Raw genomic sequence first — 17,818 nt, forward strand, 5'->3', positions numbered from 1 at the left:
GCGTGGCTGGGCTCTGCCAGAGGGAGGAGAGCTGTGTGGCCTCATGCTTTGAAAACTGCTGCTTCTGTAGCAAAGAACAAACCTGGGGCTACAGGTGGCTTTTCACCCCCTGTGCTCTGCCTGAGAGCTGAGCCTTGCTGTCGTCTCCCAGGACACTGGAGCGGGGTGTGTGGGTGTCCTGGGTGCTTGTTTCCTCCGTCTGAACCCTTTTCTCTGTTCTTTTAAGGCTCCTTTGAAGAAAATTCCTATCAATAAGCTTGTAAAGAAGAAAGAGGAATATGAAGAGGAAAAACCAGACCTGGAAGAACTGGATTGGTGGTCCAAGTACTACGAGTCTCTAAAGGAGCTGTATAACCAGGTAATCTTTTGTGAGAGCTGCCAGCAAAGGGGAAAAGTGGCTGCACTTGTTTGAGGAAGATGTTTTCAAGGGCACTGTGTGTCATAGGAGCCCTCCTGACAGGGATCTGTTTTGAGAATGCAGCTGGGCTTTCGTTGAGGCTCTCCTGAAATTGTGACATTGCTGATTTTAGCTGCAGTGCTGGGGCTTTGGTGCTGCTCACTCTTCCTCCTGGCTGTCTTCCCAGGGTGTGCTATGGGAGCAAATCTGCCTCAAATTTCCTTCCTTGCTCAGTATCCCTTAAATCCCAATCAAAAAAGCCACCAGGAAGACCTGAGTAAAAGAAAAGGTCATCAAGGCTCTCTCTGGATCTCCTACTGCAACGATGTTAATGCTAAATGAGTTCAGGTTGGGTATTACTGACTCCGCTGGCAGGAAAGCTTTGACGGTGTTCTCTGCTTGGATGGAGAAGGCTTTGCTGTCAGGGGTGTGGAGTGGCTGTCTGTGTGTATTTCAGACTCGCAGCGATGAGGAAGATGCTGAGAATGATGACCTGAATGATGCAGGTGAGTCCTCTAGCAATACCCAGCTCTTCTTTAGGGAGAGCCAAGACATACGGCATCCTAGATGGGCTGGACTTGTGGAAGTGAGGTCTGAGCAGGCAATGGCTTTGCAACATTCAGCAAAAGCAATGCAAAAGGCAGCAGAGGGACTGGAAACATTGGCAGGGGCTAACAAAGATTATTGGAAGCTGGAAACACCAAACTTGCGTAAGAATAGTTTGGAAAATGGTGTTGAAGCACAAGCCTTCCTGAAGGAGCAAAACCTTGCAGAAAAAACAGCTGCAAGGACCATGGGATTGTCAGCGTGAGTGCAGGAAGCAAGGGAGGGATGATGGTGGAGAGTCAAAGCTGTCCAGGAGTTGGGCATCACTCTGTGCCTGCGGGGCCCTCACCTCCGGTACAGCACTCACTATAAGGGAACAGAAATCCAGTAATAGCACATGATCTGAGAACAGTGGTACGGCTGCAGGCTAAGGTTTGTCAAGGTGTAAGCAGACTTTTATAGCAGTAATCTGGGGAGGTGAGACAGCAAGTCTAGAAATGCTGTAAATCTTATTTAAATCTGAGGGTACCTGCATGTCATTAGTGCCCAAGGGATCCTGGGTCTTTGGGAAATGGGGCAAGGATGCACGTTTTCCTTCCTTGTGTTGCTGGTGCCCCAGAGAAAGGTTTAGCCATGCTTTCTCCATCACAGCTACCTGTGCCCAAAGCAGTGGTGATGCTCAGTTAGACATCCACCCAAACCAGCAGCCCATCAAATCAGTGTCCACCCAAGGGAAGGAGTGAGCTCTCATCTGTGCCTTCCCCACACCTGTGCGTTGGTCTGGCCACCTTACTCCGTTTGGTCTCTGCGCACTTCCTTCCTAAACAGTAGCCGTGAAGGCAGGGAAGTCTGTGCTGTTGTTTGTCCTCCCACCCATCCAGCCATGCCTTGCTGGGAAACTGAGATGCCATAAGGTCACTTGTTATGGATAGCGGTAGCTCCAGCTGCCCTGACACAGGTCAAAGCAAAAGCTGTTGCTGAGGTCATTTCATTTCATGGCCAGACACTTCTGATGATGAGAGAGATCAGAGCATTTCCTAATGTCCTATTGTTGTTTCTAGATGGAAGGAATTTGAATGCATCCTCCATTGACATAGAAGCAGAAGATGAGGCAGTAATTGAAGCTGAACCTGCTCGACCCAAGAGAAAGCTCATCGCCACCCTTCAGGTGATTATTGAGGTGATAGATCTGGCGTCTTCCAACCCCAGCCCTTCTCCCATGTCCTCCGCTGCTCCCTGTGACTGGGAGGAGGATCAGCAGTGTGTGCTGGGCTCCCATCATTGCTGGGCTTTGAAAGACCTAGTGAGACCTTGGAGCCAGAGTATGCTGGGTGTGCACGCCTGAGGATGGGCCTGGAGGGGTGAGGGAAACCCGTAACAGCCCGCACCGAGTAACCCAGGGGTAAGGTAGGACCAGGGTAAACAGTTGCAGCAGGAAAAGGATGGTCTTTCTGACTCTTCTCCCCTTTAAGACGCCTGGAAAAGGCCCCAGATAAGTTTCTGCTTGTTTCAGATCTACAACTCTGAGCTGGAAAATGAGTTTGGCAATTTTGAAGACTGGCTGTGTGTTTTTCCACTCCATCGTGGCAAAGCAAATGAGAATGAAGATGGAAATGAGGATGAGCATTTTGTGGGGAAGTACAAGGTGCTGTATCATTTGAATGGTATTTGTGCTGAAGTGTGGAAGAAATTCCTTAGGACAACCTGTACTTCAGAGTGTGCTAACACAAGCAAAGCCCTGGAGAGCCCATGTGTGTGCAAGGCGATGTGAGGCCGTGGCGCAGCGTGGCCAGGGTACTGTTGGTGCCTGCTGAAGCAGTTGGGTATTGTGAGCCTTTGTTACTTGATGAATGCACCTAATTTAGATTTTTGAGCTCTTGCAAGGAGAAAGCGTGAAGCGTGAAGGACTCTTATTCTGGTTGGGGCCTCTAGGTACATTCAGCATGCAAATTGGTGAGCTTCACTGGTTTTAAAATCAGTAAAACTTGTTTAAGAGAAGCATCATCTTCCCACCTAGGAGCTCTGAAATATCAACTGCAGAAGCTGATTTAAGAAGGTCCCTGGAAAACCTTTGTTGCCGCCTGCTTTTTGCAGTCCAAAGTGCCTGGAGATGTTCAGATCTTCTGGCACTGGCAGTGATCTAACAGCAAACAGGCACTGCCTGGGCTTTGTGGACATGGTGGTGTCTTTGGAAAGGATTGTCCCCATGGGCAAAAGGTGCCTGTGGTCTGCATGGGGCAACGGCTCTGATTATCCAGTTGGCAGGTGAAGCTGGTCCTGGTGGCTCCACTCCCATCTGACATACTCTGTCTTTGCAGGGGTCCTTCTATGTCTACCCCACTGATGAAGCTGGCACAGAGCACAAAGTCTCCAAGGGTGTTCCAAGGAACAGACCCATCAAGGTTCTTGTAAGAGTTTACGTTGTTAAGGTAAGTCTCTGGTGATGGTGGCAGCAATACTTGGAGGTCTGTCCCCCTCTGTGAACCTCCTGCGTTCTCTGCTCAGTAAATATGAGCAGTGGCACTTGTGTAAAGCTCAGTGCTGGCTTGAAGGCTTTGCCAGCCCATGGAAGTCTTGTCTTGTCCATGGGGAGTCTTCCATACTCTGTAGCTTCAGGAGGCACTGAAAATCCAGATGGGCATTTCTCAGCTCCTCTCATCTGCCTTGAGACTGCGAGTGAGTAGGTGGCCAACAGACAGAGGCATTGGTGGCTTTTTGAGTGGGGATGTGCATGGGAACATTTTCCCTGCCTGTTTCACTGCCGGAGCAGCTGCTGGAGGAACTGGACCAGTGGGCTGGGGTGTTCTCAGGCCTGTGTAGTGCTCCCTGTGCAGGTTGCTTTCTGCTTCTGATTTCTGACAGTGCCTCTTGTGTATTCCAGGCTACGAACCTGTCTCCAGCAGACCCCAATGGCAAAGCGGACCCCTACGTGGTGGTGACCGTGGGGCAGGAACAGAAGGACACAAAGGAGCGATACATCCCGAAACAGCTCAATCCTGTGTTTGGAGAGTAAGCAGGAAGTTTTCACCTAGCAGCTTTAGTAGGAATAGTGCACAGCTGGGGCTCTGGCAGTGGCCCAGCATGGGTAGTCTTCTGTTCCTTTCTGCTGGAGAACCTTGTGCTGTGACACCAAGGTCCCATGCATGGCTCGTACCTCCAGCTGATGCGGGAGCCGTAAATGTTCTGGGTCAGGAGGGGAGCACTCCCAAGGGCCTGATTTAACAGGCAAAGTAGTGAGCCAAGCAGCAACAGAGCACTGGAGAGCTTTCTCTCTGGTGTCAGGACTTCTATCCAAGGGCACACATTCCTGGAAAATAACTCCTTTGTTTGAACATGCACACTGGAACCTGCGTGCGTTGAAAACTGTGCACATTGAACTTAAGGAGAACCAAACTCTTTGAGAGGTCTTTGAGTCATCAAATACTGCTCTTAAATGCATAGGATGATCTAAGCAGAGCATGTGTTTCTGTCACGGTTAGCCCTGGGGCTGGCAGCTAAAACTGAGCAGTTGTGATCCCAATCCCCTTCCCTCTATCCCCACAGGAAGGAGAGAAAAAGCCTTGTGGGATGGAAACTAAAATAAAAACAGCTTTAATGAAATAACAACAACAGCAGTAATAATAGTGAAATTTATATTAATAATGTAATAAGATACTTAAAAATAAATGAAATTGTGCCCCTCCCCAATGACTCCATCGCCACAGAGGCTGCAGAGCTGGCACGGGAAGGGTCTGGGCCAGGAGGGAGCTGGACTCAGGAACTGGATTCAGGAATGCACGAATCTGGGATCAGGGTCAAACAGACAGATGAGGTCCACAATGAACATCAGCCATCAAAGAAGAGGGCCTCACCCTCATGATCTCTCAGTTTTATGCCCAGTATGTCATATATGAGATGGAATCCTCTGCTGGTCAGTTTGGGGTCACCTGTCCTGTCCGCCCCTCCCTGCAGGTGCAACCTTTAACCTTTTTTGTCTCATTGACTTAACAGTGCCACCAACTCCAGGATGGCCTTGGTTCCCATATGAATAAGGATAAGTAATGGCCTTTCTACATCCTGATGTCCTGTGGGATCACTGCTAGGGAGAAACCTTGACTGAAAAACATGCCGTTAATTCTCAGAAAATGAAGTTATTCAGATGAGACTGAGCTGGAGTCAGAAACTGATTCTGCTTTAGCTCAGACCCGAACAGTTTCATTTCCATCCTCTTTGCTAATTGTGCTCTCCCTGCCTGCTTCTCTCCAGAGTTGTGGAGTTCACCGTCTCCTTTCCTGTGGAATCAGAACTCACTGTGGCAATATTTGACCATGATTTGGTTGGATCTGATGATCTGATTGGGGAGACGAAGATTGACTTGGAGAATCGATTCTACAGCAAGCACAGGGCCAACTGTGGAGTGGCTTCTCAGTATGATGTGTAGGTACTAGTTTGACAAGTTAAGGCCATGAGATGCACCCTTCTCTCCTACTGTTTAAGTGGGTAACAGAGCAAGTTCGGTTTTGCAGGATGGAGCTTGCATCCACAGTATCCTTTGAGCAGGTGCTCCACAGATTCGCTACAAGTTCCATGGATAACTCCACCCCCTTTAGACTCCAACTGGCTTCCTGTGACAGCTCTAATTCAATGCTCAATGGCCTCAAGTTGTGCCAGGGGACCATTAGATGGGATATTAGGAAGAATTTCTTCACTGACAGAGTGGTGAAGCCCTAGCAGATGCTGCCCAGGGCAGTGGTGGAGTCTCCATCCCTGGAGGGGTTCAAACATGTGTAGCTGTGGCACTTTGGGACATTGTTTAGCAGGCACAATGGTGTGTTTATGGTTGGACTTGATGAGCTTAGAGATCTTTTCCAACCTTAACAATTCTATGATTCTAATTCCTAATGCAAACTAATATATTTTGCACATTGTAGTGAAAAATTCTTTAATGCATGTTGTTGTGCTGTGAGAGAAACACTTGCGTGACATGGATGCGATGTTGACCTCTTTCAGAAAGCTGGGTGATTTCTCTGGCAGAAGCTAATTCTCTAAGCAGCAACACTGGTGACGTCTGGTTTCCTTTGGCCTCACTCAGTATGGATTCTCGGGTTTTGTTGGCCAGTTTTCTGTAAACTTCTCTTCTCCTACGCCAGTGTTGGGCAATTAATGGTGGGCATGGAATTGAGTCCCCAGCACTGCTCAAACCTCTGTCCCATTGAACAAGCCACAGCTGGAACTGCTCCTGTTGCTGAATCTAATGGTTCTGTGGGGTGCAAGCCTGGCTTGTTCTTGGGGAGGAGAGCTCATAAAGCTTTTCATTCATTAAGCTTTTGTGTGCCTGTAGTTTTCCCAGGGAAGATCTGAACAGGGATCTGGTGGTGTACCTTGTGCTGGAGGGAAGGCAGGGCATTTCGTTCCCTAGGGAAAAAAAAACTGGTGTGTCTAAGCTGAAGATGTTCTCAATGTTCTCCCTTCCATGCAGAAATGGCTACAACATGTGGCGAGACGCTTTTAAGCCCACTCAGATTTTGGATAGTTTATGCAAGAAAAACTCGCTCCCTGCAGCGGAGTACAGGCGGGAGGAGGTCAAAGTGGACAACAAAATATTCAAGGTCCCTCCAGAGGCTTTTCCTGAAGGTACAGAGTGCTCGGAGAACAATGACTACTCGCAGCTGCCTATGCTCAGCAGTGCATGTGCTGGTGCGAGGGCTGGGAACCCACCCGCCTTTCCTCCCTGAAGGCTCCAGGCTGACTGTCCCCACTCTGTGCCTCTGGGTCACCGTGGGGAGCATCCTGGGTGCTCAGTGGCCTGGTTTCACGGAATGATGACATTGCGCTGGGGGAAGATGTGATCCAGGCCATTAGGTCCCAAAGTGGTTTCCCAGGCGATGGGTGGAGCAAGGTAAACCTACTTTACATGGCTGTGGTGGGCACTGGGCTTTGATGGCTTGTGCAGCCATGGCTTGTGGTAGCTGACACTGGCACAAAGCTGTACCTCCCCCTGCCTCTGACTGCCATCAGCAAGATAATGCTGTCCTTTATTTTGGTGAGGTTTTGTGTATGTATGCTTTTTCAGTCTCCTTTCCTATCTTTAGCTGGCTTTGCCCTTCAGAGAAGCTCTCCGCTTCTGGTGGCTTTGGGTGCCTTGGGTGAGTCCTCACTGCCCCTACTGTTGATTTCCTCCTTGTGGGCAGTGTCTGCTTCTGCTTTGCTGTTTTTCTTTCCTCCTCAGTGACATTATTAACCCTAGGCCAGAGTCACGGGTGCCAAGAGTGCAGGTACCTCTCATGGCCTCTGCCAGCAGCGATGGAGAAGTTCCCTGTGCGCAGGCCTGTCCCTGCTGTGCACATCCCCTCCAGTGGCCAATGTGTGCAATCGAATCCAGCCTGGAGAAAAGGATGGAGCAGATGTGGAAGGCTGGTTCCTGCAAGGCCATTCTGTGTAGCCTGTAGCAAGGATGAGCCCTGTGTCTGACCTGCCCAGAGAGGGCAGACCTATGTTTACGGCCAACTTGTAACCTCTGCTTGTTTCAGTGCTGCTGTTCCTCAGCTTTCCACTGGCCAGTATGGCTTATGGCATGAAGGGGAAAGAAATCCTGCTCAGGAGAGGGCAAGGAGCCTCCAAAAGCCCTTTTCACCTTTTCCCAGGTCACTGATGTTCCCCTGAGAGCCACCTCTGGTTCAAATGTGGCTGCAGTTGGTGCCGATGAACCTCTGCTGTGCTTGGAGCCTGCTGGGGATGGGTTCAGTCTGAGACTGATCTCCAAAGGGCAGATGCTCTCCATAAAGCCAGGGGTGGGCGGGTTGTTGCGTCCTCACCTGTGGGTTCCTCACCTGCTTTCCTCCCCACCAGCCTGGTTTGATCTTGAACTGCCATTTGATTTCACTGTGCCATATAAGGCAATCATTAATGGTGCAGACTGTTAATTAACAGAGAGAATAGCTGCATGTCATTGCCAAGTGGCAGTGGTACTTTCCTGGAGCACTTCTAGGGCAAAACCTTACCTCTCATCCAGGGATCTGTTGGCACTGCCACAGAGACTTGAACTGCCCCAGGGGGTGACGTCCTCCTCTGCATTCTCTGACTCCTTTGACCAGGGCCACAGTTAATTCTTTTTTGCCGCTTTCGTCTTATTTCTCTTTGTTTGTCTTCCTGCCTACAGTTTTCATCATCACTGCAGTGTATTGAACTAATTCCTTTCATCCTCACCTTCCTGCTTCTCCTCACTTTGTTTTTCTGGGGAGGTGCTTGTTTGCCCGGACCATGATGTCCCCTTGCTTGTGCCTGTGACTGATGTCCTGATGTGACTCTTGCTGACCAGATGTCTCCATCTTCCACCTAACCGTGTCCTGCTGCAGAGGCCTCTGTGAGGAACAAGCGAGGAGTGACAGATGAGAACTGGTCAGTGGATGATGAGCACAAGGCTTTGTACGTCCTGCAGCACTGGGAAGAGATGCCAGGATATGGCTACAAGCTGGTACCAGAGCACGTGGAGATTCGGTCCCTGTACAACCCGGAGAGCCCTGGCCTTGTGCAGGTGCGATGGGTTTCATTGTCTATCCTAGACATTGCTCTGGGGAAGGACATTTGGGGCAGTTGGTCCCCAGCCTCCTGTCTGGTCCCCTGTTGTCCTTTTGTCTCCTCATCATCCTGTGAGTCTCACGCTGCTCCCTGGGTGGGTGACTGGAGCTGTGTCTGGGCACAGCTGGCCTTGGTATGAAGCGAGGACTGTTGACCTTGGCTGTCCTTTGCTCAAATCCACCCTCTGACCTCTTGTGGTGCTTGAAAACACCTTTTCCTCAAAGGACCTCTGTCCACTGACCATGTGGTCATGATGCTGGTGACCCAGAGTCTTTTCTGTCTCCTCAGGCTCTGATGAGGATGCTGTGTGGGTGTCGAGGGTTCCATTCTGCCTTCTGAGCCCTGCCCCCTGCCCCATGGTGGGTAGTTGTGTCCTTGTCTATTCCTGTCCATTCCTCTGCTTTGTTCCCTGTCACAGCTGCTTTGCTCCCCTGCAAAAGCCCCATTCTGCCCCCTTGGCTTCTCCTGCTGGCTGGAGGAGAAACATTCCTCCCCAGTTTTATGCAGTGCAGTGATCTGAGCTCAACTGTTTCAGCATCCTGTGCTGAACATCTCCTTTTCCATCAGGTACTGGAGGTCTGTAATGAAGCACAGCTCTGCCTCCCTCTGCCTTTGATTGGCAGTGGGGGGAAGAGGCTCAGACCCATCACGTTTTAGTTTTCTTGGTTTTGCTGGAATGTTACCCCATCGTGTGCTTCTTGTTCAGACATGTCTGCCTCCATTTGAAACACCCTCAGTTCTGCTGGAGTGTTTTTTCTTGAGAGGAGGATGGGGAGGGAAATAAACAGTTTGGGGTAGTTTTAATGTTTTCCCTATCTGTAATTCAGTCCCACGTCACTCAGAACTGCTGGGGATGGAGAGTGCCAAGCAGTGGCTTTCTCATGAAGGCTTTACTTGCAGGACCAAGCTCTTGCAGGATCAAGCCAGCACTTCAGCTGGTGAGTGGTCTGTATTTTGAAGTCTCTCTGCTGTCTTCTTTCATCAGGGCTCCTTACACATGTGGATTGATATGTTTCCAAAGGACGTCCCTGCACCACCGCCAGTCAACATCAAACCACGACTGCCCATCAGGTAGCACCCATGGAAGTGGGGTGGGGGCTGGTGAGCCTGCGTGGAGGGTGACTGTCCTCGCCACGCCTGGTGGGATGAGCCACGGAGTCCTGCATAGGCTGGCGGCCTGTGCTAGGCTGGAATGATGTCCTCCTCTCTGCTCAGCTCTGGAACATGGGATGGTCTCTTGGGTGAACCGGCATGGGGCATGAGTGATCCAGCTGCACAAGTGTTTGTGAAGGGCAGGGTTAATATTTCTCATGCTGGACATGAAGGTAATAGAAACTCAGGGCAGAGCTACTCACCAAACTCAATTTTGGCTAGTGGCCATGTGTTCTCAAGGTGTCTGGAAAAGTGATGTTGAATGGGATATCTGCTATTTTCAGTGATCTGTTGAGATGGAAAGTATAGACTCTTCTCAGAAGTTCATGTGAAAGGACAAGAGATCATGGACACAAATTGTAGTAAGGGAAACTCCAACTGAACATAGAGAAAACATTTTCCTAATGAGAGTGCAGCTACCATGGGACAGGTGCAAAGTGATCCAGAGAGGTGCTGGGATATCCATCCTTGGAGACACACAAAACTCATGCAGACCAGGCCCCGAGCGATCCAATCTGCTGGGAAGTTAGAGCAAGAGGTTGTAGCAGAGGCTGCAGAAGTCCTTTCCTTCCTAAGCCTTTCTGTGCTCTATGGCTAAAGTGGTGCTGGGTTGGTTTCCACGCACCATGGGTTTGCTCTGCAAAAGCTGTGGGTTTTGCCTGAGGGCATTTGTCTTGTGGGGTTGTATTCCCCTAGGAGGTTGGGAAGTAGAGCTTGCGTGGCAGCAAGTCTGCTGGGCTGTACTTGGCCAGAGGAGGCCTGGCAGAGGACCGCAGTGCTAGAAGGGTCCAAGTCCTGCTGCTTTGCTGGGTGGGCTTGACCTGCCCTCCCAGGCACCAGGGACGAGAGTGTGTGTCCCACTCACCTCTGTGTCCTTCCCACAGCTATGAGCTTCGTGTGATTATCTGGAACACGGATGATGTGATCCTTGATGATGTCAACCCAATAACTGGAGAGCCTTCCAGCGACATCTATGTGAAAAGGTCTGATGGGAGCCAGAGGGAGGCCCAGCCTGGCTGTCCTGCTCCCTGCCCTGCCTTACACCCTCACTGCCTCAGCCTCTGCTCCTCCTTGCCTCAGCATGAGGTGCCCCACTCCAGTCCCCTGCCTGGTTTGCTGTACCCTCAAAGGTGTTGGTCAGGTGTTTGCCTGCTTTGGTTCTTTGACTGTTCCTTTCCTGCTCCCCCACGGAGTTCAGCCCCTCCATCCTCCTGCTCTGCCTTCAGGGCTGGCTGACAGAGCGTAGGAGATAGCTGAGTTTCTCCTGCAGCTGGATAAAGGGTCTTGACCACAACAAGCAGGAGACGGATGTTCACTTTAACTCCTTGACTGGGGAGGGCAATTTCAACTGGAGGTTCGTCTTCCGCTTCAACTATCTCCCGACTGAGAAGGAGATCAGCTACAAGAAGAAGGATTCTGTCTTCTCTGTGGAGGAATCAGAGTTTCGGGAACCAGCTGTTCTGGTCCTCCAGGTCTGGGATTACGACAGGATTTCAGCTAATGACTTTCTAGGTATGGCGTGACCTGCTGGAAGTGGGGTGACCTGTCACTCTCCTTGCTGGAGGATTACAGCATGTCCTGGGGCCCAGCTCTCTGAGAAAGGGCACCAGGAACAACAGATCAAGCTTTTCAGCTCAGCAGTCATGTGGGCTTGTTTTTCACATGTGAGCTATAGGCAGAGCCTGGAGATGTCCACCTCTCCTACACAGACATGTTGAGCTTGCATGCTTGTCCCAGGGCTTTGGTGTCCCTTTTTTTCAGGGCCTGTAATGCCACAGGACTTCCATGTTCTGCTTCCTCACAACCTTTCTGGTAAACTTGCCCATTTTCTCAGCTTTCACTTAGATCTATAGGTCCCAAAGACTGGCTGAAGAGCAGCCTTCCCAGGAGCTTATGTTGTGGGCACAGGGACTGGCAACCTTTGTTTTTAGCACTTGAGTTGGAGTATCCCATCGCTGGGGGCTTGGAGCTCCCTGACTGCTCTGGTGCTTCCCAGTGACCAGACCTGTTGAACTGGGCAGGCAGCAGGTCCTGGCAGTGGAGCTGGGTTGGTGGTGATTCTGCCCGCACTACACTAGCACAAACACTCTGCTGCTCTCCTGCTTCTGCTGCCATCCCCACCCAGGTCTGTAGCACTCCATTCAGTTGTCCCTCCGTTCTTCAGACCTTGGCCTCCACATTACAAAGCAGCCCTTTTGCCCTGCTATGCCTTGAGCAGGATAAAGCTCTCTTTGTTCATCACCCTTCCAAGTTGTGTTTAATGGGCTTTACCTCCACGAGGCACTTCCAGTGTTGATGGTTCCACCATGCTACACAGACACTTCAGGAATTGTTAGACAGCAATCCCAGCCATTCCTGGTGGGTTTGATCTCCGGAACCTGTAGGCAGGAAAGGGCTTCTGCAGCCTTTGTTGCAGTCTCTTGCTCCAAGCAGGGCTAGATGCAGCTGAGGTCAGGTTGCTCAGGGCCGTGTCTGGGTGAGCTTTGAATTTCCATCCAAGGATGGAGATCCCAGCACCATTCTGGGTCCCTTTTCCTGGCTGCACCATTCTCATGATTCTCATTTGCAGCGGCTTGTGCCTCCTGCCTTATGTGCTCTCATCATCCACTGCTGAGAAAAGCCCAGCTCCATCTGCTCTGTAGCTTCCTTTAGGCTGAGACATGCCGTAAGATCTCTCCCTTGACCTCTCCTCTCTGAGCTGGACATGCGTGGGTCTCTTGTCCCACCCTGCTATGGCACATACTCCAGCCTGGACCCTCTCAGCCACTGGGCTCTCATTAGTTGACATAGTTCTTGTGCAGAGAGTCCAAAACTGGACACTGTGTCTGGACGCAGTCTGTCCAGAGCTGAGCAGAGAACACCCACACCCCTTGGTTGCTGGCCATGCTTTTGCCAGTGCAGACCAGTACACGATAAGACGGATTTGTTGCAATGACTCAGTGCCGAAGTGGGATAGGAGTTCCTTCCAAGGACGCCAGGGATGCAAGGCCAAGCAGAGGAATGAGCTGAGGCTATTTCAGGTGTAAGCCAGACTTGGAACCTTTAAAGAGTTTCCCAGGTTTTATAATTCTTTATTGAGAAGGGAAAAGGAGCTTGGACCTGTGAGGAGAGCAGGGTGGGACATGGTAAAGGAGTAAAAATTGCCCTCTGTATCACACGCAAACCAAATTTACCACATCAGAGACGAGACAGCCCGTGGTTTCCACTTCTTAGTCTCTAACTCTTGGGCTGGTCCTTTCTGATGCTGAGATTCAGGTTTTCCACCTGTGACAGTGTAGGGCTCTGACTTGTGGTGGTGAGAGCATAGCTGAGAGAGTTGGTGTGTGGGGCTGATCTCAGGATTTCAACAGGAGCTCTCCTCTTCATTGTTCCTGCAGGCTCCATCGAGCTGAAGCTGCATGATATGGTGCGGGCAGCCAAGAGCTCGGAGCATTGCACCATCAAGATGGCCAAGGAGAACGCAACACCTCGCTTCTCCATCTTCCGAAACAAGCGCATGAGGGGCTGGTGGCCCTTCATCAAACTCAAAGATCAGGAAGACGAGGAGAGAGAGGAGAGGAAGCACAAGCGGATGAAGAAGAAAAAGAGGTGGAGCAGCTCACTCAGACCAGAGGATGTGGAGTTCACAGACCCCAGTGGCAACAAGTACATCCTGACGGTAAGGCAGGATGCTGGCCCAGCTGAGCAGAGCGCCACTGTTTGGCCTCTGCCTTGACATGGCAACCTGTCCTGCATGCACATAACCTACAGGACCCAGCTGCCCGCGACTTCGTGCAGGGTCCTGGAGACTTGTCTGCTGCAAATCCAGCACTTCTTTTACTCAGAAGTACTGGGTCTGGTGGCATGCAGGGAGTATCCAATATCATGTCTTCCTCTGGGCTTCCCACAGAGCAGTGTTCAGCGAGGAGAATAAAGCACGAGGCATGTGGCTCCCTGTCAATGAGACAAGGCAGCAGCAAAAGCTTGTCCTGGGGTCTCTGCCTATCCCGAACTCGCAGGTGCCAGCTGTCCCAGGGCAGAGTTGCTGCTTGGCCCTGCTCTTGTACCATTGGTTGCCCCCAAGGGTCAGTTTTGCTCAGTGGCAGTGTGGGAGGCAGCAGACAAAGGCAGAGAGCTGGGAAGTGCATTACAGTCAGTGCCCTGTCTGCAAAGCAGTTTCTGGCCAGGCCACGGTTCCCACTGGCTGGGAAGTGAGAGGCTGCATAGCTGATGCCTGAAGAGAAAAGGTAATTTCTCTGAGCATCTGTAAGTGGAGCTGGGAAAAAAATAGCCAGTGCTGGCAGGGTGTGTGGTTAGCAGGCTGGTCTGCGAAGCAGCACGTGCGGTGGTGGCTCAGATGTGTTCCCCCTCCAGGGTAAGGTGGAAGCAGAGTTGCAGCTGCTGACTGTGGAGGAAGCCGAGAAAAGTCCTGTTGGCTTGGGGCGCAAAGAGCCTGAACCCCTGGAAAAGCCCAAGTGAGTATCTGTGTTGTCACATTTAACAGGGATGGACGGTGCTGTGTTTTCGGCAGCTGTTTGCATGGGGACAGAGAGCATCTGCTTGTCAGGAAGCTGACAGCAATCAGTGATGTCCTGCGTGGTGGCATCTGCAGGACTGGGACTGCCAGGGCTTCCCAGAGCTCCTTCCAGCAGGATTTTGGCTGCAGCATCTGGGCCAGAGCTGACCCGAGTGCGCTACTCAAGACGGCTATGCCAGAACATTGCTTGTAAAGCAAGGCCAGCTCTCGTTTAACACGTGAATGCGCCTGTTAGCCCCATGGGTACAGAACAGCTCTGCGGGGCTGTCCTGAGGCTCAGGTCTTGCTGTCTCCAGTGCTTTCACAGGCGATGTGGTACCTGCAGCCCCTAGGGCGATGCTGTCTGAAAGCAGCAGGAAGAACTGGCGACCCTTGAGGTTGGCAGTGAACCAAAGCAGAGGGGCCAAGGTACTGCTCTGTGGGTTGAGCCTGTGCTCATCTGTTCTTCCTTTTCTCTTCAGCCGGCCAAAAACTTCTTTTAACTGGTTTGTGAATCCTATGAAGACCTTTGTGTTCTTCATCTGGAAGCGGTACAAGAAATATATCATTGCACTCTTCATTGTCGCTCTTCTGACCATCTTCCTGATTCTTTTGATCTACACCATGCCTGGATACATCAGTGAGAAGATCATCAATGGATAAATGCTCTCCAGCACAGAACTACTCAGAGACGGGGGTGTTTATTGGAAGAATTGAGACTGGGCCAGAATGTTTGAGACAGTCCTGCAGGTGTAAAGGCAACCTTCAGAGTGAGAGACCTGCCGAAGTGGCCTCTCTTTGTGGAGCTACGTTTCATGCTAAGTGCCCATGAGATCTTAAGAAACCAAGTAACCGGCCTACTCCATATGGCAAACTCTCTGAACGACAGATACAGCTTTGGAAAAAGAATGTTCTTTATGGAAATTGGGTGGGAGGGTGGGAAAACAAGGTCCGCTGGGGCTGTTCCCACAGATGTGGCAGCTGAAACCAGCTCTTGCCATTGAGAGCGGTTCCGGCAGAGACGGGAATGTACAGAGCCATCTGTGTCCCAGCTTGACAACACTTGGCCCTTGCTTGAAGAGTTCAAAACACATAGTATGGGGTAAGGCAGGTCTGGTGTAGGGTCTTGGTGGGAGTAGGACCTGGAATACCTTTGAATGGGTCTCTCCAGGGAGCAGGACAACAGAACCAAGGTAGCTATGAACTGTGCTAAGAGCACCGGAACAGCTCCGGGACAGGCTCTGGGTGTGGTCACACTTCCCAGGACACAGACTTTCTGGTTATCACTCCTTATAAGCTGTGCTGGGTTGGATTCACGCTTGCTTCAAACTTAATTTTGGCTCTTCATTTCCACAGGAATAAAAGCTCCTTGCTTGTGCTCTTGCTTGTGTTTTGTAGCTGCACTCTGGAGCCGGTGGCCAGCCTGCAGGCGGTCCTTGCTGATGCCCCTTTGCCCTTCCTCATGGACAGCACAGCACTGGGACATCCGCCCAGAGTTTTCAGCATCAATCTATGCTGTGATGTTGGGCTGATCTAGATTAAATGAGCCTGGATTTCAGCACGAGAAACCCATGGTTCTTGTCTTCTGCCCACAAAAGCCCCCATGTGATTTGATCTCTGGTGGAGATGCTTCACCCTGAGTTCTGATGGGATAGGTTCCTTCTGGGGGGTCTCGCCCTGGTGCAGGGGATGGTGCTCAGAGGGATCGTTGTGTTTCCAAAGAGATGAACTAGCACTTTGGCTTTGGAATGGAGCAGCAGTAGGGTAACGTGGGGAGAAGAGTGGCTGGACAGAGCCGGGCAGAGCGGGGCAGAGCGGGGCAGGCAGGCGAGAACCCAGCGAGGACTCTGGCTGGACCTGAACCCAGGGGTGAGTGTGGGGCAGCAGGCCTGGTGCTCCCCACAAGGGCAGAGTTCAGCGGCAGGGTGAGGGCCCAGAATGGCTAAGGGGGGGCTCTCTCCCCACCTGGGCTGCAGGAGGAGCAGGTTGAAAAGGGCTCAGGTCCAGGAGCACCTGCATGGGGCTGGAGCAGATCCTTGGGGTGCAACAGTGCTGCTCCCAGGGCCGCGTCAGCCCAGCTTTCTGCAGGGCCGGGTGCTTGGGATGTTGCCTTTGCAAATGGTGCCCAGTGCCCCTCCGCATTGACCAGTGCAGCCCAGCAGTGATTGGTGCACCCAGTAATGACCAGTGCCCCCCAGCAGTGCCCAGTGCACCTCGTTGATTCCTGGTGTACCCCAGCAGTGCCCAGTGCACCCAGCAGTGCCCGGTCTACCCAGCAGTGCCCAGTGCACCCCAACAGTGCCCAGTGCACCCCAGCAGTGCCTGGTCTATGCCAGCAAGCTCAGTGCACCCCAGCACTGCCAGTACACATCCCCAGGCAGCCCCTTGGCTTTTGCCACTGTGCTCAGCTCCATTTTCCACGCACCACCAGGCTGGGGCTCTCAGTGGCTTTAAGGGTCTGCCTCAGGCTTCCTCAAAATCTTTCAGCTACCAGTTGCAGAATTTATCACCGTGCTGCCTCCACCTGCGCATGAGTGTGTGTGTGCGAGGAGAAGGCTCTTTCCTGCCCTCCCTGCTGGCAGCAGCGTGCCCCCAGCCCTGTCTGCAGCTCCAGTTCCCTTTCCCGACGCCCATTCACGCAGCACCGTGGCAGCCCTCATCTCAGCGTGTGACGTTGCGTGGCAGGTGCAGGAGGACCTCGGCTCATCCACCACCTCTGCCTTTGGCAGCCACGTGGGTCGCTGCAAAGCCACTGCCAACAGCCTGGAGGAGGTGATTTGGGGCAGGGGACCACAGGAGTGCTCCCCGAGAGGTCGAGGGGGGCATCTGCATTGTGCTCCTGCAGGATCGCAGAATGGTTTGGGTTGGAAAGGACCAATAAAGGTCATCCAGTCCAACCACCCCGCAGGGATAGGGACAGCTTTAACCGGATCAGGATCCGCATCCTAGTTCAGGGATCACCACAGAATTTGTCACAAAGAGTGACAAATGCCTTTATTTGCAAAACACTCAAAGAAAAGATTTGGTGAAGGCTTGTGACAGGTCATGGTGGTCGGGTGACAGACATCACCTGGTGGGGACAAGAGCAAAGGGGAGAGGTTTGTGCAGGAAGGCTACACCTCATATCGGGTTCGCACCACATGCTCTTTAGAGGGCAGAACCCTTCGACCAGACACACATCAAACCAAAAGCCAAATGAAAAAAGCAAAGGAAGTTCTTGGGAGAGGCAAGATGGTTTCCTCGCTTGTCCAGAGTTAACCTGTGGGAGACACTGATGTGGGATGTTTGGAGGCCAAATGCATGAGTGGTTTCAAAGATCCACGGAGCTATGGGGGAGCTGCCTCGCTGCAAGAGGGGAGACTGAGATGAGATCTTAGGAAGAAATGTTTTCCTGTGAGGGTGGGGAGGCCCTGGCCCAGACTGCCCAGAGCAGTGGTGGCTGCCCCATCCCTGGAGGTGTTCCAGGCCAGGTTGGATGGGGCTTGGAGCAACTGGATCCAGCAGGAGGTGTTCCTGACCATATCAGGGGTGGAACTGGACAGTTTGGAGGTCCCTTTCAGCCCAAACTGTTCTGTGATTCTATGATTCTGTGATCTGACACAAAACTAATTTGGGCCAAATACCTTTGTTTTCTGACCAGTGACAAAAGCCAGAAGATCCCCATAAGCATC

General features: G+C 51.8%; 1 protein-coding gene across 5 annotated transcripts in view; it reads left to right on the forward strand.

The window, feature by feature from the left end:
- Positions 1–15,056, forward strand: part of LOC104059357 (fer-1-like protein 4) — a 45,707-nt gene extending 30,651 nt beyond the window's left edge. For 2 of the 5 annotated variants that reach the window (XM_054081742.1, XM_054081744.1), the window contains 16 exons: positions 227–358; positions 855–903; positions 2,005–2,111; positions 2,457–2,588; positions 3,262–3,372; positions 3,825–3,952; positions 5,189–5,359; positions 6,402–6,556; positions 7,015–7,068; positions 8,278–8,456; positions 9,486–9,571; positions 10,537–10,635; positions 10,923–11,164; positions 13,030–13,310; positions 14,006–14,106; positions 14,630–15,056. In XM_054081742.1, the coding sequence (XP_053937717.1) occupies positions 227–358; positions 855–903; positions 2,005–2,111; positions 2,457–2,588; positions 3,262–3,372; positions 3,825–3,952; positions 5,189–5,359; positions 6,402–6,556; positions 7,015–7,068; positions 8,278–8,456; positions 9,486–9,571; positions 10,537–10,635; positions 10,923–11,164; positions 13,030–13,310; positions 14,006–14,106; positions 14,630–14,810 (2,208 nt within the window). In that variant the 3' untranslated portion in view covers positions 14,811–15,056. Of the gene's footprint in view, positions 1–226; positions 359–854; positions 904–2,004; positions 2,112–2,456; positions 2,589–3,261; positions 3,373–3,824; positions 3,953–5,188; positions 5,360–6,401; positions 6,557–6,659; positions 6,822–7,014; positions 7,069–8,240; positions 8,457–9,485; positions 9,572–10,536; positions 10,636–10,922; positions 11,165–13,029; positions 13,311–14,005; positions 14,107–14,629 lie in introns of those variants that run through there. The other 3 variants (XM_054081743.1, XR_008452641.1, XM_054081745.1) reach the window with 3 other exon arrangements.
- The last annotated feature ends 2,762 nt before the right edge of the window (positions 15,057–17,818 follow it).

This window comes from Cuculus canorus, chromosome 16, assembly GCF_017976375.1.
Source record: "Cuculus canorus isolate bCucCan1 chromosome 16, bCucCan1.pri, whole genome shotgun sequence".
Classification (NCBI taxonomy): Eukaryota; Metazoa; Chordata; class Aves; order Cuculiformes; family Cuculidae; genus Cuculus; species Cuculus canorus.